This window comes from Sturnira hondurensis, unplaced genomic scaffold (genome assembly GCF_014824575.4).
Source record: "Sturnira hondurensis isolate 20B ecotype Veracruz unplaced genomic scaffold, ASM1482457v3 Scaffold0022215, whole genome shotgun sequence".
Lineage (NCBI taxonomy): Eukaryota > Metazoa > Chordata > Mammalia > Chiroptera > Phyllostomidae > Sturnira > Sturnira hondurensis.
The window spans coordinates 15,057,986-15,083,418 of record NW_028094846.1 but is presented as its reverse complement, the minus strand read 5'-3'; the positions used below and the strand labels follow the sequence as shown (position 1 = coordinate 15,083,418).

At 45.7% G+C, this 25,433-nt stretch overlaps 1 protein-coding gene across 2 annotated transcripts in view; it reads right to left on the bottom strand.

Annotated features, from left to right (window-relative positions):
- PTPN14 (protein tyrosine phosphatase non-receptor type 14) overlaps positions 1-25,433 on the bottom strand; it is a 159,671-nt gene that overhangs the window by 50,175 nt on the left and 84,063 nt on the right. For both annotated transcript variants that reach the window (XM_037034869.1, XM_037034870.1), the window contains exons 4-5: positions 3,315-3,412; positions 932-999 (exon numbers count right to left, since the gene is read on the bottom strand). In XM_037034869.1, coding sequence (XP_036890764.1) covers positions 932-999; positions 3,315-3,412 — 166 coding nt within the window. The remainder of the gene's footprint in view (positions 1-931; positions 1,000-3,314; positions 3,413-25,433) is intronic.

The following is a 25,433-nucleotide window of genomic DNA, read 5'->3' as shown; positions in this document are numbered from 1 at the left end:
TGCCTGAGCACAAGCGCTGTTTCTTGTATAACTCCATCCCCCGGGGGTTAGTTACCCAGGTCAGCGCTTTGGGCCAAACAGTTGATCAAAAAATGTGTGTTGAGCGATTCCAATTTCCAAAATAAGAGCCAGAAATGTCGGCCTGGGCAGAGCTCTCCCCGAACAGGGCTTTTCAGCTGTTTTAATCCTTCCTTGCTAAAACTCTTCTCATTTACCCTGAAGCTACCAAAAAAATAAACAATCAAAAACTCTGTAGGGATTAAAGCCTAGCTCCTTCCCTAACTGAACGCAGGAATGGACATTTCACTTCGTGGCTCCAGTCGACCGCTACTAGCCCAGGCCAAGTGTCAGGACAGCAGTGGACCAGGCCGAGAGGGCCCCAGCTGGAACGCGAAGCTGACGTTCTAGCTGGTGAGCCGCACAGAGGGCCTGAGAGAACCAGGTCAGCTGCTGGGAGCTCTCAAGCACACACAGCAAAGGAGATGATTTACAGGATGTCGTTGGTGGTGGGGGCGCACCAGATAGGTGATCAAGGGAAAAGGAGGTGGCATTTCAATCAAGACCCAAATGACAAGTCATAGGAAAGTCCAAGGCAGAGCGTTCCACACAGAGAGAACCCACGGACAACAGCTCTGGTATCAGGAGGGAAGAGAGCCGCGGCATTGGAGGGTAGTGGTGATGGCATTGGTATTGTCTGGGGAGGGGGCAGGGGGGAGGCGCTGGGGCACAGGCAGAGAAGTGACTTGAAAAGGTGGGAAAAGACATCTTTACTTTTTCAGTGTTTTACAAAATGTATCTGTATTTTATACATTCATGGACTGTCCTCCCCAGGAAATAAGTGTGTGCAAAATACTCCGAGATTTCCAAAGGAAAGAATTCAACACCCAAAGGAGGTAGAACATTAATTAAGAAAGAAGAAAATCACACTTACCATAGGAAACAACACGTACTCTCTGAGGAAGTCTTGACAATCAAACTGATTATAGTCTCCAAAATCAGCTGAAAAGAAGACAAGAGGGAAGGGGTAACCACTTCATTTTTCATATGAGACTAAAGATGGAATAACATCGGGGGGGACTTATCACCACATTTACTCTTCACACGGCACGCCATTTCTGTGCAGTTACGAACTCACCCGGGGCCAAGATGTGTGTGACACGGTTACCATGTTTACTTAGCAATACTGTCCACAGCAGCACGCGAGCACTGCCACACGCTTTTCTAGAAAGAATGGGGAAGTTTGAAAGGGATTCCTAAGCTATTTTTAAAATTTAAACTGAACCTATATTTATCGTCTTGTTAAACACACATCAGCACAGGTCCCAGGAATGCTGGCCAAAGGGACTTTCTAACTCGCGGCTCACTTAGAGAACTGCAGAGCCAAACCCATCTATCTGTATGTCTTCATGCATTTGCCGCTGGAAATTCCCGCTGTAAATCACCCTTGGCAAGCAACCCTACAAATCTGTACACCTCCTACCAAACATCTTCACGGGGTGCCAGAGGCCAAATATTCAGTGTCGTCCCGTTCCCATCTCACCACGCTATGTCCGAGTCTATGCAAAAGGAACACGGTGAGCCCCTATGATACATCTGTACATCTCTTGCTTCGAATTCTCCTTACTCTCAAAAAAAAAAAAGATCAAAGCAGCATGAAAGGTAACTGCTTGTCAAAGAATTAGCATTACATAGAAATTGGTTCAGGCAACTTGAAGGTAATGAGAGAGAAAGAATCCAGGATCCACCCAGAAGGCCAGCAGACGAACATCGCCGAGGGGGCGGAGATGCACAGAACTAACTGCCAACCAGGTGAGGCCTTCAGGAACAGCTTTGCCCATTTGCCACCAGTTACCATATATCACCAACTCGGTCTGTGTTGATGTGTCTTCCTAACTGCCCAGTGAACTCTCGGGGAAAGTCTTTTACAGACATTACAGCCTGAGCAGGCTTCATCAGACTGAAGAGCTAGCTTCAGGGGCCCGATGAGAAGGGAAGTGAGAGTAAGTCCACCAACTTCCTTCAGCTGGAAAGCTCTCACCACGGTCTCCCCTGATCCAGGATGCCCAGCACAAGCCCGACGGCCAAAGAGTAACAGCAGGGAAAGAAAGTGAATAAAATGAACAGAATGAAAGTAACAGCTTTTTGAAGGGAGAAAGATCCAATCTGAAGACGAGGGGCATACTGGGTCTTCTCTCTCCTCTTCCTGTCAAGGGTGTCTTTTTCCATTATTCTCATGATTTTGTGATATAACCAACTGACTGTTCCATCACATTGTTCCGGGCACTGTTCCTTCCTTTTCCGGTCTTTAAGTGCACAGATAGGATGCAGAGTGTCTGCCATCCTTCCACGCACAGGGTAGCAACAGAAGCGAACTGGGAATTAATTATACAGCCAACAAAAATCACGAAACTGCTAACACCCTGGAATGAAAGAGGTCAAGGGAAGGCTTCCTGTGTAAACATCTTAGAACTCAAACGATGCAACTGCAGCTCGGAGTTTGGGATGGGAAGTTCAATTCACAGCTTCTAAAATAACAGCCCACACAGCAAGGACTCAGCAGCTGACAGGTTTGCCTTTGGAAGTGAACTGATTTTAAAGAAAATAATGGCTGAAAGGAAAACACATTTGTCTTGAAGAATTGTATTTTTATCTTGTTTTGAAAAGGACTAAAGACAATCGGGCTATCGCTCAATAAAGATTAATGCAGAAATACATGTATAATTAAGTAACATTATGTTATATAAATTTATGTAAAAAATATGTGTAATCATTTAGAGAAGATGAAACAGTTGCCTGATAAGCCTAAGCAGGATCAGTCAAAAGACAAATTTAGTCAAATGTTTGTTTGTTGCTTCATATTACAACTGTGCGTTTTAAATTTCTCTCTTTAACTGCATAAGAATAAAGGATACTCTGATGTTGAAAGCTATCACGCTTGAAACTGGTGTGAAAGTCACATGGTCACAGCATTAAGCCACAAAATACGACCACATTGGGTAGTGGAACAATTCTGAGAAAATGTCCCACAGACCCTGAAATGTAGCTTTAATTAAAGGCAGGATGAAAGCTGCTATTTTTTTCAAATAAAACAAAGGTCACACAAGCACAAGCAATTTGCAAACAGCTTTGGGAAAGAAAACCCACCATCCTGCCGCAAAACTCACTCCGCACTTCTGATGTCAGCCATCGTGAAATGAAAAGTGAGTTACCGAGGGATCTTTAAACCCATTTCCCTTCTCCCTCTGCAAGGCCGGTGGTGACATGGCGACCCCACAGAACACAGGAATTCACACTCGGGTCTCCCCACCTCTTACCCTGCACAGCGAGGCCGGCCAGCCGGATCACCTGCTCCAGCGTACACCGCAATCGCCCTTCCAGCACATCTTTTTTGACTTGCAGGTAATACTGATACCTGGTTCGTGGGAAGAGAGGAACAAAGAACACATACTTAGAATACATTCCCCCCACATCACTGTCCCTGGAGGTCCAGCCTTGTGTCCGCAGCAGGACACACAGGTGATGTTGATAAAAGCCGGCGCTCTGAAAGCTGGAAAGTGACCTCTGGCCCCGTTTGCTTTCCTTGGATGTGGCAGGTGCCACATCCCGCTGTGGGCTGGAGCGCAGGTGCCACATCCCGCGCTCTGGGCTGGAGCGCATTCTCAGCACAGCACTTCTCCGTGGGCCGGCAGGATGACCTGCAGATAAGGACCAGCCCTTCCTAACCCAGGCCGAGAGTGAAAGTGTTCCTCCACACCCGAGCGCTGGAAGCGACACAGCTGCCGGAATCACTCTCAGCACGGGTTTCCTGGGAAAATTCTGGAAATGCACCTTTTTTTTTTTTGAACTCAAAAGTTTGAAAGGGTCGATCACAAACAGGCCAAATCTCTGGAATTCTGCTCAAGGAGGGGATACAGCTCTTCAAAGCCAGGCTCACCCTGCTTGTCTGTGACTCATAAAAATCACATCGAATGCAGCCCTGAGCCTTCCGACCCCAAGAATGTTCTCCAGCCAGCGAACTGCAGACGGACAGAATGTGTCCACACTCAGCAGCCAACCTCAGACCAGACCACTGTTCTCAGCCGTGGACACAGTATCGTTTCCTTGCTGACACACCGCACTCTCAGACTGACCTAAACACTTAGAAATCTGCTCACCCCGCACCTTTACTTCCTGGGACTGTACTTCCTCTGACCACCCTCTTAACACAACGTCACTTCTATAGGAGTCAGACTCGCCCAACATTCACTCCTGGCAAACGCTAACAACCTTTTAACTTGAACTCTCTTCTTCTTAGGCATGTCGGCTAAGGGAAGTCTAGAGTGACCCAGAGTCCAGGTCCTTTGGAGAGAGGCAATCAGCAATGACCGTGAACCACTGCTGGCTCCGGCGTGACATGGACATCCTCACACTGTGATCTAATGCCTGGTAGAGGCAATCACCAGGCTGGCTGCCCACTCCAGTCTCATCTCTGCTTCTTCTTTCCTCTGAGTCCACTGGACACGGGACAGGCAACCGTGTCTGTCTCTGGTGGGGGAAAAAAAACCCTCCCCTTGAAACAGAAACACCAACACCGGGAGCCAACTAAAAATCCTTTCTAGTCAAACTTAACATATAATAGAAACACAACATTCTCTTCTTCCTGTTCCCATCCTCTCCCTCAACTAAAATATTGGTCATTGTTCTACAGGGCCCACTATTCGATGCACGCTCTTACTTCCAGTCTGCATCGTTTATGAGTAGATGACGTACTGACTACGCACTTCCTGTGTGTCCAGGTCAGCTAGAAGCCAGGGCACATCCTGGAAAGGCCTGAGACAGGCTCTGCCTGCCACAAAGGCTCATCATCTCTTGACCACTGCTGTCCCGTTTCTGTCCCTAGAGCACCATGAAGGGTTCAGTTACTAAGAACCAATGAATAAAAATATTTTAAAAGGTGTTACTGTGGCATTAGCTGCCACAGCTCAAGGCTTTTTTACGTGTCACCTTGGAGATGAAAATGACCAGCTGATACCTTTGCAAATAGAACATCCACTAATTAATCCACGGGACCCAGCGAACCAATAGTTCTAGTGTCCTCACCCTGCTGATCCCAACTTCCCCCTGCAACTATCACGCCTGGGAGGCACGGGCAAGTCCCGCCACAGACCCGTCCCATCCTGGGCAACAGTGAACCCCCACCCACCAGCCAGACACACCGGGCTTGCTCCTGGTCGCTCAGGGTGGGTGTGGGTTTGTACTGGGATGCAAAGCCGAGGCGCTGATGCAGTGCTTCGTCCTGGGAGCCTTCCAGAATTCAAGAATCTGAGCAGCATGCAGGACCTGGTGCTGTGACCTCGTGAGCTCAGGGACAACGCTACATGAATGCACACATGAGGGTGAATCTGGACCACTTAGACACTATGTGTTCTGTTTCTGCCCCAAAGGCACTTTTACAAAATATAATAAAAGTCTATCCTAGATGAAGACTAAATTAGAGAATAGGAGCTGTGATTCTATTTCCAGCATGTTTGGGTTTTGCTTATTTTCGATCAGCAATTCGATTCTGACGGCGGTAAAATGTAAGAGTGAATCCTATTTTGGAAACATGCAATTTCATGGAAGTTTACTCCACCCTGTCACAGCTCTGGGTGGAGGGGAAAAGCAAAAAAAAAAAAAAAAAAAAAAAACCCGATTCTCATGCCAGGAAAGTAAATATTTGCCAACTTTCCAAAGGGATTCTCTTTGAAAACTGAAGTTCACAAGGCAAACTTTTCACATTCAAAGACCTGGAAATCATCTGAATGCTGAGGTCCCACGAAGCGGTCTGAGGTTAGGATTCTGTTCTCCCCCTAAGAAGTGGTGAACACAGTTACGCCTACTGAATCGGGTCAAATGTCTATTTTCCAAGTTCTATGTTTTGTTTTGAATCTGTCGGGAAGATCGGATGTGCATTAAACGCAGGTTTCTGTGGGTGAGAGAAACAGAGGAGCCTCCGGGTAGTTGGTGCCACCGAGCGTCCCAGTGAACCGGTTTCTGGAAGTCTCTCTTGCCTGGAGGGTTTCTATCTAATCGCGAGAAAATAAGTGACTTGTCCGTGTTCCTTCCTCCCTCTGTGAGTTTTGAAAAGAAAGTTTTAAGAAGTGCCATATCCGGTCAAGTCACCAGAGCATGCCATCTGACGGAGGGTGTCCGAGAACCCTTTCAAAATTCCACTCCATAACATTACCCTCAGCACTTGCAGATGAACCGCTAAGAGCTGCAACCTCTCTTTTTAATTCTCATGTGAGGGATTTCTCTAGGCACTTACACTGCCACGGTTTACTTTTAGGTCCGTCCCTACTCCTCGGATGGAGAAATTCCATGAGGTGCGTGTCCTGAAAGGTATGACCTGTGTGACCACAGAACCCCCAACAAGATGCAAGAAACCCAGAGGTCAAATACATGTCACCTTTAAAATATTTCTCCCACCCCTCCCACAAGCGCAATACTCATTCCAAGCCCAGGTCAGCGGAAGCGCCTCAAACAGGGAATGGCCAGCAAAAGACCAAAGACGTTAGGAACTGACTTTGGTCCTGCGTCTACTCAAGGACGCGACATCCTGAGCACAAATCACAGGACCGTGGAGATGGGCGGATGGGAGGCAGTTATTGCTGTCCCAAATACCTGCTGCTGCTCCCCTGGGGGCCTCCCTTCCAAAGGGCCACACGCCTGCCACCTCATTAACTCTGTCTAGCTTTGGGGTCCACGCAAAGGGGGTGGAAGTGACCTGTGCCACCCCTGGGCCAAAGCCCCCTGATCCAGTGGGTGCCTGGTTCCCATCTCCACTCCCCAGCCCCACCCTCAGCCCTGCAGTGTCCAGGCAGGGATGTCAGCCCAGGGAGACTGAGCCCCAGGGACAGAAGGCAGGGCACAGGGCAGACACACAAGGTGGGCAAGGAACAAGCCTTCGTTTTTGAAAACAACAGCAGTCTGGGGGTCCTCTTTCGTCGAAGCATGAGCGGGCCTCACTTATTTCCCAAGGGAAGGATTTCAAAAAGTCCAACTCTTTTGTTTCTAGAAAAGGAAACTGTTGAGGGAGAGTGACGTGCCCAAGGTCACGGTGCTCCCCCAAGGCAGGGACAGACCAGAGCTCCAGCTCCCTCTCACGCCCACTCGCCCATGCTGTCAATGAGGCCGGGATTTGATTCCCAGCCATCACAGGCAAGCCATCAGGTGCCCTGAAGTCTAAACATGAAGACGGGGATAAAAACACCACTACCTGGTGATGTTTATGACCCAATGCTATTAGGGAAGGACTTCAGTAACCAAGCTGCTCTTCCTCCCACGTTAGATGGTCTGGGCCACAGCCCTCGAGGCAAACATTGACCTGAGACGTTCTGTAAAAACCCAGCACGGGACATGTTTCATAAATTGGCCCATGGATTATTCAGAGTTTCTCTCCCAGCGAAAGGCTCTGGGATATTTCCCTTTCCTCCCCCCACGGCAGGGGAAGGGAAAGGAGACTGCGTGAGCTGTGCGTCTACTTGTTTACAACTTCATGAGATGCACAGAAGGATTGGGTCAAATCTAGAAACTGGGGTCTCTGAGCCGAGGCTCCTAGCCAGGAAAGGCCGTGCCCACAAGCAGGTACAAAGTGGGCCCATCAAGTGTATAGATTTCCAAACGCCCCAGGAGAGCTGGGACGGAGAGCCGACGCTTTTTCACAGTTAAAGACAGGCCCACGAAGGCAGAGTGGAAGCTGCAACTTCGAGCCTGCAGTATGGCTGTTATTATCAGACAGCTCCGCTGGCCCTGCCCTCCTCTGGAGTTCAAGGTCAGTCAAACCCACTTACCTCTTCCCATGTGCATGGTCACTAGGGATGTGACAATTTAGAGAGAGGGGGCATACCAGTATCACCCTTAGATTCCTCAGTCTGTGAAGTCTGTCCCTATAAGTCCTGGGGTAAGAGGGGGAGGGAGAGGGAGAGATTGTTTTGTCATTGTCTTTAAGACTTGAAAAGCCCCTTGCTCACTAGAAAACTTCCTCTACCATCAGCAGTATCAGAAGAACCCTGCTAGAATGTACTGGCACCTAGATTCCCTTCCTGCTGCCTCGGCCGGTGCAGAACGGACCAAAGTACTCACATTCCTTCCTGGTTGATGTTATATTGGGGGGTGGAGGGGAAGCAAATGAATATTAAAAAATGAATGTACGTGTTTCTCACCTATAAAAGACAGAAAAGAGGCAACTGAGGACATGCTATCCTAGGCTTCTGGGGCACAGGACAGCAACAGAGCGTAATGTTAACTCTCAGATGGACAGGAGAGAAACAGCACATTCCAGCCATTCCAGAGGGTGTTCACGGCTGTAAATCCAGATAATGGGCAGGGCGGTCCACCCCGTTCTCCCACTGCCAGGACCAGATAAACAGTGTGCTCGCAGGCTCGCAACCAGATAAACCTGACCGCCTGCCTCCCTCCTTCCATCCCTCTATCCTCAACCCCCCCCAGAAGACTTTTAGTTTATGGTTATTTGGGTATAATAAGGTTGCATGGGTACCTGGCCCATGCACAATCTACAAGCTTTTACAGTTAATGAATGTTCAAGTTGACAGTCAATTAAAACCATCATCGAGCAAACTACGAAGCCAACCTGCCTGGAAGTATGCAAAATTGAAATAACCCAACAGGGGAGAAGGAAAAAAAAAGAAAGAAAGAAGAGGCTAGAACTATAACTCGACGAAGATCACCTTAAAAGGGAAAGTTTTTCTCCTGGCCTTTTTCACACACCAGCCAATACATGCACACGTGTGGCAACACAAACATGTGCACACAGGCAAACACACGCAGGCCAGACGGTCTTGGCTAAAGGTCAGTTCCAGAAGTTTTTGACATTCATTGATCCATAGCGTTTTGCCAGAGACACCAACTTTTCACCAAGACTCCTTAAGTTTCAGTGAGTCAGGGGATTGCAATTCTTTCCTAAAAAGGACGATGTTTGTTTAAATGCATGTAAACACACAGGGACCTTAACTACTAGCAAAAACAGGCCAATGATAGCAATGTGTTGCAACAGAGAGAAGCATGCTACAACCTGATCCCTGCCTTCTGCTCTTGAACTCTTGCATTAATTATAACAAATTACAGGGAACCCAAGTACAGTTTATAAGTACGATAAACTCCCTAATAATAGCCTATCATTTAATCAAGGCTTCTCCTTAAAAAAGAAAAGTTCGTTCTCTACCACACACCTCAGAGGGGGAGAGAACGCCCCTGATGTTCCCTCTTTCTGGCCCCTCCTGTGGTACTGGGCATGGATTCCTCTCCAGCAAGCCCGTTGCCAGAACTGAAGAGAACCAGTGGGTCTCACTACTGTGGTCTGTGCTGCCCTGAGCCAGGAAGACATGGCATCCTAAGCAGAAATGCCTCGCCTCCAAAGAAAACACTGCCCTAAAGATGCTGATGTCCAAACAGACTCCAAGTCTGTTTTGCTCTGTCTTAAAAATCTCCAGTGACTTGGAGGGCAGTCTGGCAGCTCCTCAGAAAGTTAAATATGGAGTTACCACATGACTCGGCAATTCCACATCCAGGTATACACCCAAGGGGATTGAGAACACATGTTCACACAGGCGCTTGTACACGAATAGCAACATTATTCATAATAGGAAAAAAAAGGGGGAAATAATCCAAATGTCCATCATCAGCTCACGCACCAAATGTGATCTATCCAGACAATATAGTCAGCCCTAAAAAGGAATGAGGTACTGAGACATGCTATGACATGAACGAAGTCTGAAAACATTATGCTAAGGGAAATGAGGCTGCCACTGGAGGCCACACAGTGTATGACTCCATGTACGTGAAATGTCCAAAACAGGCAGATCCACACAGACAGACAGTGGGTTAGGGGTCGCTGGAGGCTGTGGGGAGAGGGGATGGAGAAGGACTACTGACGTTCTGAAATCACACAGTGGTGATGGTCGCACAACTTTGTAAATATGCTAAAAACCACTGGATTGTATACTTTAAAATGGTGTTACATCAGTATTACCTCAACAAAACCAAATGTCTAAAAGCCCTCACCAAGAAAAAGTTCCAACTCCTGACACAGAATACCACGGGCTTTGGGATCCACTCAAAATTACTTTCTTGCCCTGGCTGGTGTAACTCAGTGGATTGAGCACGGGCCTGTGAAGAAAAGGGTCGCCGGTTCGATTCCCAGTCAGGGCACATGCCTGGGTTGCAGGCCAGGTCCCTAGGAGGGGGTGCACAAGAGGGAACCATACACTGATGTTTCTCTCCCACTCTTTCTCCTTCCTGTCCCCTCTCTCTAAAAATAAATAAAAAAAATATTTTTAAAAACTACTTTTTTAACTCTCGCCTCACCCCACACCATGGGCCGGAGTTGTGTTAAACAGACTATGCTTCCCAGTACCACGCCCATCCCTGCTCTTTCCTGCCTCCTCACTGCGTCTTCTGCCTGATGCTGTCGCCCACCCCCCTCCATTCAGAGGACCACCCACTTATCCGTCAAAGCTCAGCTGAGCTTGTCCACTAGTCAGTCATGGGACCCCTGTCCCAGCCCCACAACATCTCACCCAGGCCTCCTGCACGGTCACCTGTACCTCCCCACCCACCATGACCTCCTCCCAGGCTACGGGCTGGGTCTTACCATTTACCTGGTCAGTACCTGTACGAAGTAAACACTCGATAAATATTTCGGAGTAGATAAAATGCCGACAGAAAAACAAAGAGGGAGACTCATCACCTTCTGGTGAGATAATCAGATGTTACTCTTATGGTATGAAAGAGGCACCTAAGAGGTTCAGAAATGTAACCCACCTCACACCAAGCAGAAGCCTTAAAAATACCCTTAGACAACCAAAAAGCCTTCTTCCAAATCCTAGGATAACCAACCAATACTGAACAACGAAGCTGGAGGAACGATGCTATGTGACTTTAAGACTGACTGTAGTTACAGTAACCAAGGCAGTGTGGTATTGGTGAAAGAATGGGCAAAGAGATCGATGGAACAGAGCAGAACCCAGAGAGAGAGCCTCGTAAATACAGTTAGCTGGTCTTTGTCAAAGGAACAAAGGTAACTCGAGGGAGCAGGGACAGTCTCTTTACCAAATGGCGCTGGGACAAATGTGAATTGCAAATGCAAAACCTGAATCTAGACGGGACCTTGCACCTTTCACAAAAGTTAACTCAAAATGGGTGACCGACCTAAATGCAAAATGCAAAACCATGAAAACCCAGCTAGACAACAGGAGAAAGTCACGATGACCCTGGGTGTGTGATGACTTTCAGACACAACCTCAAAGACACAACCCGTGAAAGAAATAGTTGATAAACTGGACTTCATTTAAAATGAAAAACTTCTGCTTTGCCAAAGGCAACGTCAAGAGAATTAAAAGACAAGCCACAGATGGGGGCGGGGGAATAGTTGCAAAAGACACATCTGATAAAGGGCTCTTTACATACGAAGATCTTTTAAAACTCAACAATAAGAAAACCAATGACTCAGGTCAAAAAATGGGCCAAAGGCCTTAAAAGACACTTCGTTAAAGAAGATAGACAGATGGCAAATGAATACATAAAAAGATGCTCCACATCATACGTCATCAGGGAAATGCAAATGCAAACAGTGAAATACTATATGCGTCCATTAGAAGGGCCGAATTCCAGAGCACGGACCACACCAAATGTTGGCGAGGATGCGGAGCAACCAAAACGCCTTCTCTACTGGTGGGAATGCAAAAGGGTACAGCCACTTGGGAAGACACTTGGGTAGGTTTTTTACCAAACTAAACGTACTCTTGCCATATAGTCCAGTAGTCATGCTCCTTGGTATTGACCCGAAGGAGTTGAAAACACACGTCCACACAAAAACCTGCACACAGATGTTTGTAACAGCTTTACTTATACTTTCTAAAACTTGAAAGCAACCACTGCCTCAGTAAGTGACTGCATAAACCAATTGTGGTACCCAGACAACAGAATGTTATTCCGCATTAGAAAGAAATGAGCTATCAAGCCATGAAGAGGCATGGAGGAACATTAATTGCATATCACTACGTGGAAGAAACTAATCTGAAAAGGCTACATACTGTACGATTCCAACCATATGACATTCTGTAAAGGCAAGACTACAGAGATAGTAAAAGATCAGTGGTAGCCAGGAGCTGGGGTTTGGGGAGGATGAAATAGTCAAAGCACAGAGGATTTTTAAAGCATTGAAAATACCCTGTATGAGCCCTGGCTGGTGTGACTCAGTGGACTGAGTGTAGACCTGCAAACCAAATGGTCGCCAGTTCGATTCCTGGTCAGGGCACATGCCTGGGTTGCAGGCCAGGCCCCCAGTAGGGGGCGCACAAAAGGCAACCACACATTGATATTTCTCTCCTTCTCTTTCCCCTTCCTTTCCCCTCTCTCTAAAAACAAAAAAAAAGAAAGAAAGAAAATCTTTTTAAAAAACTGTGTGATATTATAATGATGGACATATGACATACATTCGTCCAAAGCCACAGAATTCACAACACCAAGAGTGAACCCCAATGTAAACTACAGACTTTGAGTGATTATGATGTGTCAACACAGGTCATCTTGGTGAAATTCTAGTGAGTGATGGGAGAGGTATGTGTGTGGGAGAGAGGACAGAGGGGGAAGGAGGGGGCAGAGGGTATATGGAAGATCTTTTTGTAGCTCTCCCTCGATTTTATTGTAAACCTAAAACTGCCCTTAAAAATGGCCTTAAAAGAAATACCCCTTCAGTGTAGACCATTTGTTTGCGTGTGAATGATGTAAACTGCTTTCTGTGCTGCCAAGCAGGGAAGACATAACCCAGAGGTGAATCACAGCTGAAGATCAACGGTGGCATGAAATGCACCCTCGTGGTGGGCAAGGGGAGCGCAGATCAACGGGCCACGAGGCTCCATGCGGGTTCTCACGGCCAAAGCCACCCCTTTCCTTACCACTGCACAACAGGGAGCCGGTTCCCTCTTAGCCTAGACGTAAATGTGCCTGGACTCATCAGCTCAAACCACGTACCTGCCTGCTCTGAACACCATGTGTGCGACAGCTCCCCTGTGGGAAAGGGGAGCTTCAGTTGCCTCCGGAAGCTGGCCGAGTCAACTGCCTACAGATCCGTCTTCCTGGTGAAGAGCCAGGTTCATCCCTGAGAAAGTTTGCATAACACCCTCCAAAATTCGGTGAGGTGGCAGATGGACGAGCGTTACCTTTATAAGCAATAGGCCTGGCCTGAAGGTGAAAATAGATAAAAATCAACAAGTAGGGGCGAGAGGATCATCCCTGTGGCCGGGCCTGAGTCCTTCCCTGTAGTTCTAATTAAAGGTAGCTCCTACATTCTACCACATGAACCACTGCCCAAAAAAAGCCACTTCTGTCTGAGAATTGAGCAGGAAATACTGACTACGGTCTTAACAAATGTTCGATGAATGAACGATGGCATGAAAGGCATTAATTAATTATATATCCTTGGAGACTATACCAGAAGTTCCCGGCCTATATGTTCCCAGCCTAGATACACGGAGCACTTGACCCCTGCTGGTGACCAGGGAACACAGTGTGGATAGACCCCTGGGTACTGGGTTTCCTCCTTCTTCAGACCAGCTTCCTACCATCGCAGCAGGCAGCACAGAGAAGGGGCCTGCTTCAGCTCTTACACATCGAGTGTGCTAGTCTGCTCAACTCTTACACACCTGCTGGGCTCAAGGAACAGATCCTATATTGGTCAAAAGGCAAGTGACAAGCCAGGCAAAAGGAACACCTCCCAGCTGTGAGGACCTGTGCTCTACAGTAAGTGTTGGAAGGGAATGATCTGTCATTGACTGTGATCTTTTCCTGTTCGCGGTGATGGCTAAGAATCCTTTATCATCTGTCTTCAGTCCGTGCGGTCCCTGGGCCCTGACACCTTGGTACTGCGTGTGAACAGCCGTCTCCATCTTCCCCTCCCGCATCTCTGGCGTGGAAACCGGGACCCCGCCCACGTTTTGTCCCTAAGAGCGAGCCAAATCTAATTTTACACTCTGGCTGCTGGTTTTTACTTACTGACTAATCTAAGTTTTAAATGTTTTTAATCTCTGGGCTTCAGGCTTTGGTGTTTCAACTCTGCAGGTGCCCGCTCACCCCACGCTGCAACCATTTTCTGATAGTTGCAGCTTAAAAATGCCTGAGGACGGAAAGAAGGCCCAAGAGTATGTTTTAAAACACTGCCAGGAAATAAGAAGTACATCAGCGACATGGGATGTTCATCAGAAATAGTAAAAATGGCTGCTATTTGTGCCCTTAAGTCAGAAATACAGGAGCCACTTGAAGGTCCTGCAGAATGATCTTCATTTCCATAGCAGACCTGCCATGAGACAAGTGCCCCTGTCAAAAGATTTTACGTATTTCTAGGGTAGGCCCACCTCCCTCTATCAAGCCCGTATGTACCTTGGGAGCACGGACCACCCCTTTGTGTTCAGTAAGTCAGACCCAGAAGATGGCACCCATCGTGGTAACTATGCACAAAGCATTATGACCATGTACTGACTCAGAAAAACCCAGTGGGTGAAAAAAAAATGCTTTTTTTGGAAGTTCGCCACCCAAAAGTTGGCGTAAAAGAATACTGGACTCAGCAGAAAACAGAAAAATCCCCAGATCACCTACACTAATATTTCATGTTATATTGCGTAAGCTAGTGCCTTTCTCCAGCCACCAAACTGAAATAATTCCGTCCAATCTCTGTGTTCCTACCACACAGAATTTTGTAACTCTAACATGGTATTGATTAGGCAATTTATTTAATTATGCATGCCTATCTTTGCTTAGCTATTTTAAAGGCTTCTTTTGTTCTGTATTTCCCCTCAACCCCTAGCACACCGTAGGTCTTCACCGTACATTACGGTGTAGTACACATCATTACGTTTACATTGCGTCACGGCAGCCATACGTTCTGGCTTTACATACGGCTGGTTAATTACTGACTAGCTGCAAGCAACTTCACAGTTCCCAGGGCACTCTGAAAGAACTAACGAAAACACACCACACGTCCATCAAAAGCTTGGAAGACTCAGATTCCCCACAACGGAAATTCTACTCAACTTTTCTAGATGTTCAGAAACCAGAAGAGTCCATCACCCTCAATAATAACAGGGCTTTCCATTTGCAGAGCTGTTTTCCCAGTGTTTCCATGAGTTACAATCAGTGTCGTTTCCTGTTCACAGCAGCCCTTTAAGAAAGTCACTACAATGTCCCCCTGACCCTCGAGGAAACGGAGGCTCAGAGAGGCCAGGTGAACTCCCACACCTCCTGATTTTGTTCACGGGCTCTTTCATCACCACGCTGCGCCTGCGTGGTAAATTGGCGCTAACTGTGGGACCTGTGAGTCGGAAGCATAAATCTCCAAGGAAAAACTGGAAGGAAGCACTAAACTACAGAAAGCTGTAAACACACTACCACATGAATCCACAGACCTTTTAGCGGATTTTTGCTGCTGGAAATGGATACTTTTCCTCTGCAGAATCTTCAAAAGCAATTGGGGATATCAAGTGTAGACACAATGGACAAGGATAAAATACCAAACCAGCGAACATCTCGCTGCCTAAGAATCTAGCATCTTCTCATGCTGCGATTTCTGCCAAAATTGCACTTCATAGTCTCAGGCATGGAAAATGTCTCTCTACACTTCTTCCTTTCGAATCTCTTCTGGGGCTTCAGGGTGGAAGAACGGATCCCCTTTTGTTGAATGCAATCTTAAGTAATTTTAGATGCCCTTTCTTCTTTTAGAGATGCACTTTCCTAACTGCCCCGGTCTCTACAAGGCAATCCGTTACAACCCTCAGCCCGTAGTATATGATAAAGTATAGAAGGGTCCACTGTGTTCATTGGAGCCAGCATGGTTTCCTAGAGAAGAAAATGACCCAAAGTGACAGCGGAGGACACACAGGTACAAAGAAGCCCACTGTGTAGGTATGGGGACAAGGAAGGCAGACTGTCCAGCAAAGAACTGTCATCCCCACATCAGAGAAAATTCCTCATTACTTCCATTTTGCGGAGAAGGCTGCTATAAACACGTTCTTCCTTTTTATTCTACATGTAAGAATTTAAAAGGATCTCATCAGAAACCAGAGTGGGAAAACATCACAGGCCTCTTTAGGAACCAAGAACCCAGAGGCACAAAACCAAGAGCGGGGACCAGTTCTGGGCATTCTTTGGCTGCACCAGGCAGAAGGCCATGCTCACAGGACACGATTCTACAGAAAGGAGGCGCTAAGTAGGTACTCAAATTTCCCCCTCCACAAGAAGCTCAGTAGGCTTCTCCTAAAAATTATGACTGCAGAAGATATAGGGCCTATATTTTAATATGGCCATGAAACCAGAACGAAATCTACTGGTTTGAAATCAGTAGAAAAGCTCCCAAATTCTATTACTGTGATGATTTCTTAATCACTTAAAAAGTAAACCAACTTAGACCCTATTTACCAATAAAATGTTAGAAATATACTACTAAATATTTTCGATTATTTATTCACCATTCAGTGAAACTTAGTGAGCACCTGCTATGTGCCAGTTGCTCTTGGCACTGGGGATACAGCAATGACATTTTAAAAATCCTAGTCCGTGTTCTCATTCAAAGAATTTAACATTCCAGTGGGGACCCCAAGCAAGAATTGAGCGAGTAAGTTGACTGAGATAAAGTCAGATGGGTGGTATGGAGAATAACAAAGAGGGAGGTGGGCAAGCAAGATCTTTCCACCAAGTGAATCTGAGCAGAGACCTGAAGGACATGAGCAGCGGGCCCTGTGGGTATCTGGGGAAAGAATGTTCTAGTTCAGCAGAGACAGGGGCCTGCAGGAAAGCACGCAATGGGCGTGTTGAAGAAAGTCAAGGAAGGCCGTATAGCAAAGCGTGCACAAGAGGACAAAGGGTCGGGAGTGACGAGGGAAAGGAAATAAGTGGCATAGCTCAGAGTCCTGCCAGGGCAAACGTACGGGCTCTGACTCTCCTGCATAGGACGGCAAACCAGCGGAAGGGGCTGTGCGAAAGCAGCTGTATAAACCGACGTGTGTTTCAAAGAATAATCCTCGTTGCTGTGGAAGCAGGGACGCCAGGCAGGAGAAGGGACTCTGGACTGAACTAGAGAAGCATCAGTGGGCGTGGAAGGAAATCGAGTCTGGGCATGTTTTGCAGGTGGAAAATGGGGTGCGTGAGAAAGACAGAATGCAAGGGTGACTGCAGAATTTTTGTCCTGAGCAACCAAAATATAATTTTCAGATAAAGACTTCTTTTTGGAAAATTGACAGAGTGGATCTTAACAAATAAATTTGAGGGAAATGAAATGAACTATTGGTTAAAAATATATGTATGTAATTATATTATATATCATATATTATGGTACGTAATGATTTAATATATATGTGTTTTATCACACACACACACACACATCTCCAGATTATCTTTCACTAAAACCTACAAGTGCATCAAACTGTTTTTGCCAAATATTTTATCCAATCTTTTTAAAGCCAGGAGGGGCATCTCTGATAAAGTAATGGATTTGCTCTTTTTTCATCATTATGCTTCTTCCTTGTCCCCCCCAATCCTCTGCTTCTGATCTCTGATAAAGCAATACCTTTGCAGGATGAAGTTCATAGGCATTTTTGCCTGTTTTCTATGATCTAAATTTTAACTTCAGACACAGAATGGTCAGGCGGCCCGGGCGGCAAGCACGGAGTGAGCTGAAGAGCCAGCCGTGGGAAGCAGAAAGGAAGCAAAGCCCTCAGCCAGCCTTTGGCAAAATCTCCAAAAAGCCCAAATCATGGGCACTCCCCACCGGGTCCTGTTTATGAAACTGTCACATTTTGGAAAACAACGTCATCGAATTAAAGGACGACAGCTAAAAGCGGGCTTTGCAGCACAGCTTGACCAAGATGCATGCACTGAAAAGAACAGGGAGGAAAACCAAGTTTTCGTGACGAATAGTTCCTAGTTCGAGCATTCTATTTATATTTTCTCGTGCGTACGAAAACTCATCAGGAGCCCCATCATCTTTACACTGGCACTTAAGTCCTGGACAGGTTCCACACAGAACTAAGTCACCATTTTCTCAAGCTAGTCCATTCTATATAACTTTCATCAATTTTTTTAAAGATTGTATTTATTTACTTTCAGAGGAGAGAAGGGGGGGAGAAAGAGAGGGAGAGAAACGACAATGTGTTGTTTCTTCTTTCGCGCGCCCCCTACTGGGGATCTGGCCCAAAACCCAGGCATGTGCCCTGACTGGGAATCGAACTGCAAAACCCTTTGGTTTGCAGTCTGGAGCTCAATCCACTGAGCCGCACCAGCCAGGGCTCATCAATTCTTAAATAAAGGAATGACTGTACTTATACGCAGGCTGGTTTCCTCATAAAAGTCATGATTGTAAGTTTAAGATACGTCTAAAGGAAAAGTGAATCAAAAGCATACACAAAAAAGAATGAACACTGTGGACTCTTCTATACTTTATCATATACGTGGTTATATAAGCATTGGCATCTTCTGATCGTATCATTTTCTTTATGGAGGGGACCTGTGATAACTGTTACATAAAAATAAACCATCAGTCGGGAATTGAAGAACACTGCCTCAGGATTGTTTTAGAGTGTACAGTTTGGTGTCTGATTTTAATCACTGATATAACTAGGGTATCACAGGCTCTTATAATGCCCAACCTGAACTGTGTAAGTACGGAAGAAGACATTCATAACCTATATACTTCAAAAATGTGACCGTGAGGGCTGGGACTCTATTTTATTTGCTGCTGTATCTCCAGTAACTGCAAGATCCCTAACACGCAACAGATCCTGTTGCGAATATTTACTTAACATTTACACCCATGCATGCATGAATGAATGAAAATTCCAGCTGGATGGTATTTTGGCTATTCAAAATACCACCGTGCCCATAATGGCCATCCAAATTAACTAAAATATTAATTATGTAAAATTGCGTTGAGTCATACCACTGAGTCCATAGTAGGGATAAATATGCTGTATTTTATAATAACATGTTTAGAAAATAATAGAGGTAGATCATTCTTTTCCAAATATAGGGTTTTATGATGAGAAGAAGAAGTAAACATGGTTCCTTTATAATGAAAATCTGGGTGCTGTAGGTATGGGACACAGTAGTTTTCCTTCGATATCACCTCATGCAAACTGTAAAGGAGAAATTGCACAGGTTAGTTCCCAAACCCAGACTGCGATTTCAGACCAGGACCCTGCGACCCAATAGCAACAGGAAAATCTTACACTTCCAAAAAACCCTTTCTTCTAAGAAATAAAAAAAAATTGGCAAAAACATTTCATTATATCTACAAGGTAGAAACGTCCAACCCACTGTGGTACAGGGCCACTTATTTAACAGATAAGAACAGATTAAGAACACGACCGAGAAGCGAACTGTCTTCCCCAAGTTCATGCACCGAATTGACAGGGATGCTAAAAGCAGCGCAGAACTGGTGGCCCCCGGTCCGTGTTGATGGCGGGAGCACACTCCATCGTGTCTCTTCTAGCTCACGGCAGGTGGCCAGCGTGTACGGAGTTCTCCCAGAAGTGAGGGCAGGCCACCAACATATAAACCCAGGGCTCTTTCTGCTATGACTTAGCTGTTTCCTATCACATTCTAGAAAAACCTTCAGTGTACATGATGATTTTCCTCTCCTCTAATTTCCCCTGCTTGGAATGTTCTGCTTCCACCACACCTTCCACCTTCACCGTCAGTGAGGTCCTGCTGCCGAAGGGGGTCCCCTTACCCTTCGGGTGTGTGTACTGGGCAGGGAATGGGCTTACTGCCTCTGGGCTGGCTTGTCTTCCCTCCCAACAGTCTTGATTCCCTTCTCAAAAACCAATGTCAGTGGTACTTCCTGCAATGATTAATTATGTGTGTCAACTTGGCCAGGCCATTGTACCCAGATGTTTGCTCAAACATTATTCTAGATGTCTCTGTGATGGTAATTTTTAGATATGATGAATATTTTTATCAGTAGACCTTTAAGTAAAGCAGTCTACCCTCCATAATATGGGGGGGGCCTCATCCAATCCGGTGAAAACCTTAAGTGAAAACACCGACCTCTCTCAGAGAAAAGGGAATTTGCCAGCAGACCACTTTGGGGCTCAAATAGCAACTCCTCCCTCTGTCTCCAGTCTGCTGGCCCACAATGCAGATGCTGGACTTGGCAGCCTCCATAATTGTGTGAGTCAGTTCCTTAAAATCAACCCATTGATTGCAATCGACAGATATACAGATAGATAGATAGACCCTGTTAGTTCTGTTTCTCTGGAAAACCCTAATACACCTTCCCAAAGTTCCCCCTAATCATTGTACCCACAAAGGGTGCTCCCGGTAAGCATCTATTATGTACTACCACCCTGAAGCTCAGACATTTGTAGTGACCATCCACTCTTCCCTAATAGACTAGAAACCCCACTCAGGTCAGGCGTGGCATCTTGTGTGCGTGCTGCATGTTACAATACGCCTTATACTTACGGAATGATGCGTTGAACAAATGCCCAGAGATGAGTCTCAAAGGCAGTGGAGGCTCCCAAGGCAGAAAGGAAACAGGAAGAGGGGGCTACTTCGGGTACAAGCAAAGACCAGAAAGCACGAGGTGGATCTAGAATTCAAATCCAAGTCTGTCTGACTCAAAAGCTTGTGCTCTCCACCACTCGGCTGCATTTCAGTCCAGAGGTAAGAACTGGGGAGCAGGGGCAGAGCAGCCAGAAGGGATTTGAATGGAAAGGGGTGCAGCACAGGGCTCAAAAGTGGGGATTCCGGAGTCACGCTGTGTAAGTCCCAATGGCAGCTCTGTGGCTTATTCTTATGGTGATCTGGGGCAAGTTACTCGACCACTCAGCACCTTAGCATCCCATTCTGTAAAATGACCAAAATAATAGCACTAATGCTAAGAGTTGCTATAAGGACCAAGTGACATAATACTTATAAAGAGCTTAGAATGCCCTGCCACAAATTAAGTACCCAATAAATGTTAGTAGTCATCATTATTGTCACTATCAAGAAAGAGCAATACTCCCTAACTGACTAAGTGCCAGAGTGCTTGCTTTTACGTTTACAGAAGTCTCTGAGGGCCTCCAACATGAATAATGAAGTCAATATAGGGAGCAAAGGAAAGCAAGGTCAAGTATTCTAAGATTTTTCAGCCTTTAAATCTGCTTTTTATTTTTCTGGGAGTAAGAAAAATTTTGGAGCATGGTTAGGTAAAATACACTCAGCAGAAATGAGGACACTCATTAAAGCCATGTGCGAGCATGTCCACAGGACATATACTAGAATGTTCACAGTCCGTGTACCAGACATGTAAACACAGCACAGTTCATAATCACTCCAAAGTGGAAACCACCCCAATGACCTTCAACAGTGCAATGCATACACCATAGTACATTCACGTGCTGGAATGTCATGCAGCAGCGAAGGGTGGGCAGAGGGAAGCCGTGGCTAGAACGTGCTCAGTGGAGGATGCATGGATTGCTCTGGCTGGGGTCTGATCAAGCTGGTTTCTTTCAGGAGAAGTCAGAGTGAATGAATTATAATGTCTGGTTATCATCACAATCTTCAGTGTTTCTTAAATGAAAACCTACGAGGAAAATCTGTATGATGCTTCAATGAGCCTCCTTCACAATATTAGCAAACAGGACTCCAGACAATTAAATACACATACATACTTTATTCCCCAACATCAAAAGCTAGATTGATTCTCTAATTTATTTCCATGCTTTCTAATCTAATTACTTATATACGGAGCCAAAGGTAAATTGGGGTAAAATGTTTCAAATATATGTGTATGTTTCCAGGTAAAATGCAAGTATCACAGGGCCGTGGATAAGACTCTATAATTCAACATTCTTCTCTATTGTATTATAGTTATACTTAACACCATGTTACAAATGAACAAGTAATCATATCAAATCAGAAAGGCAGAATGCCTGCTTTAGGGTGCAACGGTTCAATAATTTGGGATGCCCTTTCGAAAATCAACCAGGTGTAAAGAACACAGCTTCCCTAAATCTGGTGTTTTCCAACTTCCTGTGAATACACTATTTCTGAGCCATAGTTTCCAAAATAAGGGTGGAATATTTTTTTTTGTGAAAAACTGTCAGAACGCTAGCTCTCAGGATCACACACTGGCACTCGTAACGGGAGAACATTAAATCACAGGTGTGTGTGTCCATGAATCTGCAACACACCCCCCTCTCAGTTTGGAGTGCAGGGGTGGCCACAGAAGTGTGTCTCCAAAATTAAGACACCAGCTATCTAGAAATGCACCTTCCTATCTTTATATTTTTCTTAAATATACTGTGCTGCTGTTTAGTAGTTGCAATCAAAGATTCCACAAAGCAGTCTAAAAAAGAATATCTTTTTAAAAAAAGGGGGATGGCCCTGGCGGGTATAGCTCAGTGGATTGAGCTCGGGCCTGCGAACCACATGATCACGGTTCGATTCCCAGTCAGGGCACATGCCTGGGTTGCAGGCCAGTTCCCAGCAGGGGACTCACGAGAGGCAACTGTACATTGATATTTCTCTCCTTCTCTCCTTCCCTTCCCCTCTAAAGATAAATAAATAAAATTTATTTTTTAAAAAAGGGATCATGAAAAGAAACTTGAATCTTTTCACAACTTTCTGTTCATTTGGCTGAAATATTATTATTGTTTCTCAATTTACATTGTTTCATCTTACATTTACCTAAAGGCAGGAGAAATTGACAAATCTGAGAACGGAAAGAGAATTACTGAAATCCATATGTGAAATTCTCAGTTTTAAGAAATGCTCATGTTTTTAAATTAAATCTACAATTTCAAAGCCTGGGGGACTGGAGGAAAGGCCTCACTGAAGATTTTCGGGTCCCAGAGTAAGTAATATATTTCAGTCAGTTGTTATTACTTCTTCATTAAAGGTGCACAGAATGTTAAATTCTTGTGCAATAAACACAGACCCTAAGTTTATATATACGCAAACATATTACATTATGCATAATCTATTATGCATTATTAAATTCTAGCTAAGAGATTGAAATATTGTATTCTGCCCTGGCTGGTGTGACTCAGTGGATTGAATACCGGCCTGCAAAACAAAGGGCTGCTGGTTCGATTCCCAGTCAGGGCACAAGCCTGGGTTTCAGGCCAGGTCTCCAGTAGGGGACGCACCAGCAGCAACCGCACATTGATGTTTCTCTCCCTCTGTTTCTCCTTCCCTCCCCTTCTCTCTAAAAATAAACAAAACAATTTAAATAACTAATTAATTAGATAATTAAGTAATTAACGTATGTGTTGTGAAATCGAAGAAATACAAGCTGACTCAAATCCCTGCAGAACCTTGGGTCCTCGTCTTCATGCCTTCCAGAACCCCCAGGAAGAGGCCCATGCATATTCTACCTGCTTTGCAATTGTTTGATTCCTTCCCCGTTGCTCAAAATCCATCAGAGAATCTGTAACATCTGTCCCCTAACATCCAATGCCAGCTGTAGCAGGAAGAACATCAGGACATAACTGCACTCCATTTAACCAGACTTAACTGCACTCCATTTAACCATACTTAAGAGTAAGAATCACCTGTGGCACTGATTAAAAACAGATTTCGCCTGCAAAGTCAGGAGGGCAAGAAACGGCATTTTTCAAGAAGACCACAGGTTATCCTGACACATGCATTCAGGACCGCACCCAAAGAATCAAGGGGCCCCTAACTTCTTAGTAGTTGCTGGTTTTTCAATAATCACCACTTTCCGAGAGTCCGTCATCTCTTTAAATAATCTTTAACTGGAATCTGTTTAACCTTCCTCAGACTACCCCTTCTTCAAATTACAATCACTGCGAGATTAGCATGAGGTCAGCTTGGTCCCTGCGGCTGCAGCGAACCTGCCCTCAGGCTCCAACCAGCCAGCTGCTCTCTGACCCTCTGGGCGACTGGGGGCCACGTTCGCCTTACCCTGTTTTCTTGAACTCACGGGTAACCTCAGCGCAGCGAAGGGGACCAGCTGGGGCTCTTTGGACTGGGTCTGCCCCTTGGTATGGAACTGGAGGGAGGGCGGGCCGCCTCCTTGGAGAATATGTGTTCATGATCACCATAAATTCGTTTTTGCAACCAATTTTTTTTTTTTGCACTTCAATTGGTTTTCACAACTTTATCTTTGGGAAGTGACGGATAGAATAAAGGGCAAATCTAAAATCTTCTTCAACAATATCAAATCCTCTGACTTTTGAGGGTAATTGTGACTTCTGAAACTGATGAGTCGGCACCAAATTTGTACTAAATAGAGTGTCTACTAAACTAGGGTTTATATATAGTGACCTGAGCTCTGCGAATCACGAAATGTGTACTAAGCCCCTTGGTGGCACTGTAATACCTCCGCTTGGCTAGGCCGAACTATTTCCCAGAATGCTCTTCCACTGGACATGTTCAGTTCATGATGGCCGAGATTGATTCTTCCACCAGGTGACTCACACCCACCTGCACAGCTTCCCAAGGAATGCAGTGATTTCCCCAACACCTTCGAGTATACCTTTTACAGCTAACAAAACAAATGTTATTTGAATACCTACTGTGATAGGTGCTTTCTGAATCCTCACGACAGCCAGGCTAGGATGCTGTCCCGATTGACTATAAGCACAGAAGATGGAGGTTTGGGAGCCTGCAAAGCCTGACCGAGAACAAATACTAACAGCCAGATCTTCCGACTTTGGGGCTGTGCTCCTACTACAGCAGAGTTTAGTTTATGAGCAACATTTTACTACCAGCTATTCATTTCCCTTGAAGATCAGGCTGAAACCTAGTTCTTTGCCAATTCCATCAATCATTCAAAATAGACAACACAGTCGCAGACGTAACTTGCATGGCAAGTTTTCCGTAGGTATCCACTTTTTCAGTTGCTCAATGATCCCAAGGGTCTGGATTACTGACCTTTTCTTCAGTTAGCACCACAAACATCTTCTACTTTCTCCCAAACATACATCCTGGTCAGAAACGTTTGCTTCTAACATTGCATCCTCTCCCGGCTTTTCCATTCAGGCATCCTGTGTCTGACTCGCATTTTAGCTGAACTTGGGCAACATTGGCTGGGCTTTGCTCTGAGAAACAGGCACACATTTTTACGCTGGTGAAACCTCTACTCGCTCTCTCCAGCTGCAGGGGCAAGATTGACAGACTGACCCTGAAAGAGAGTTCGGCCGGAACGTGGTTCAAACACGTCCCCCTCCACGACCACCCCTCCTCTACGTGCACGAACTCCACCAAATGGCAGAGCTGGTTTTCCACAGTCACACCTGGTAACTCGACACTGGCTGACACCTTTCTACTGTGTGTTTCCAATATCTCCATTTCCCACTCTTCTAAAGTGCTCAGTGTCACCTGAAAGCTTGGCACTGTCACCGTGTGCCCAGGGCTGCAGATCACTGATAAAAATGTTAAATAACACCCATCTGGGT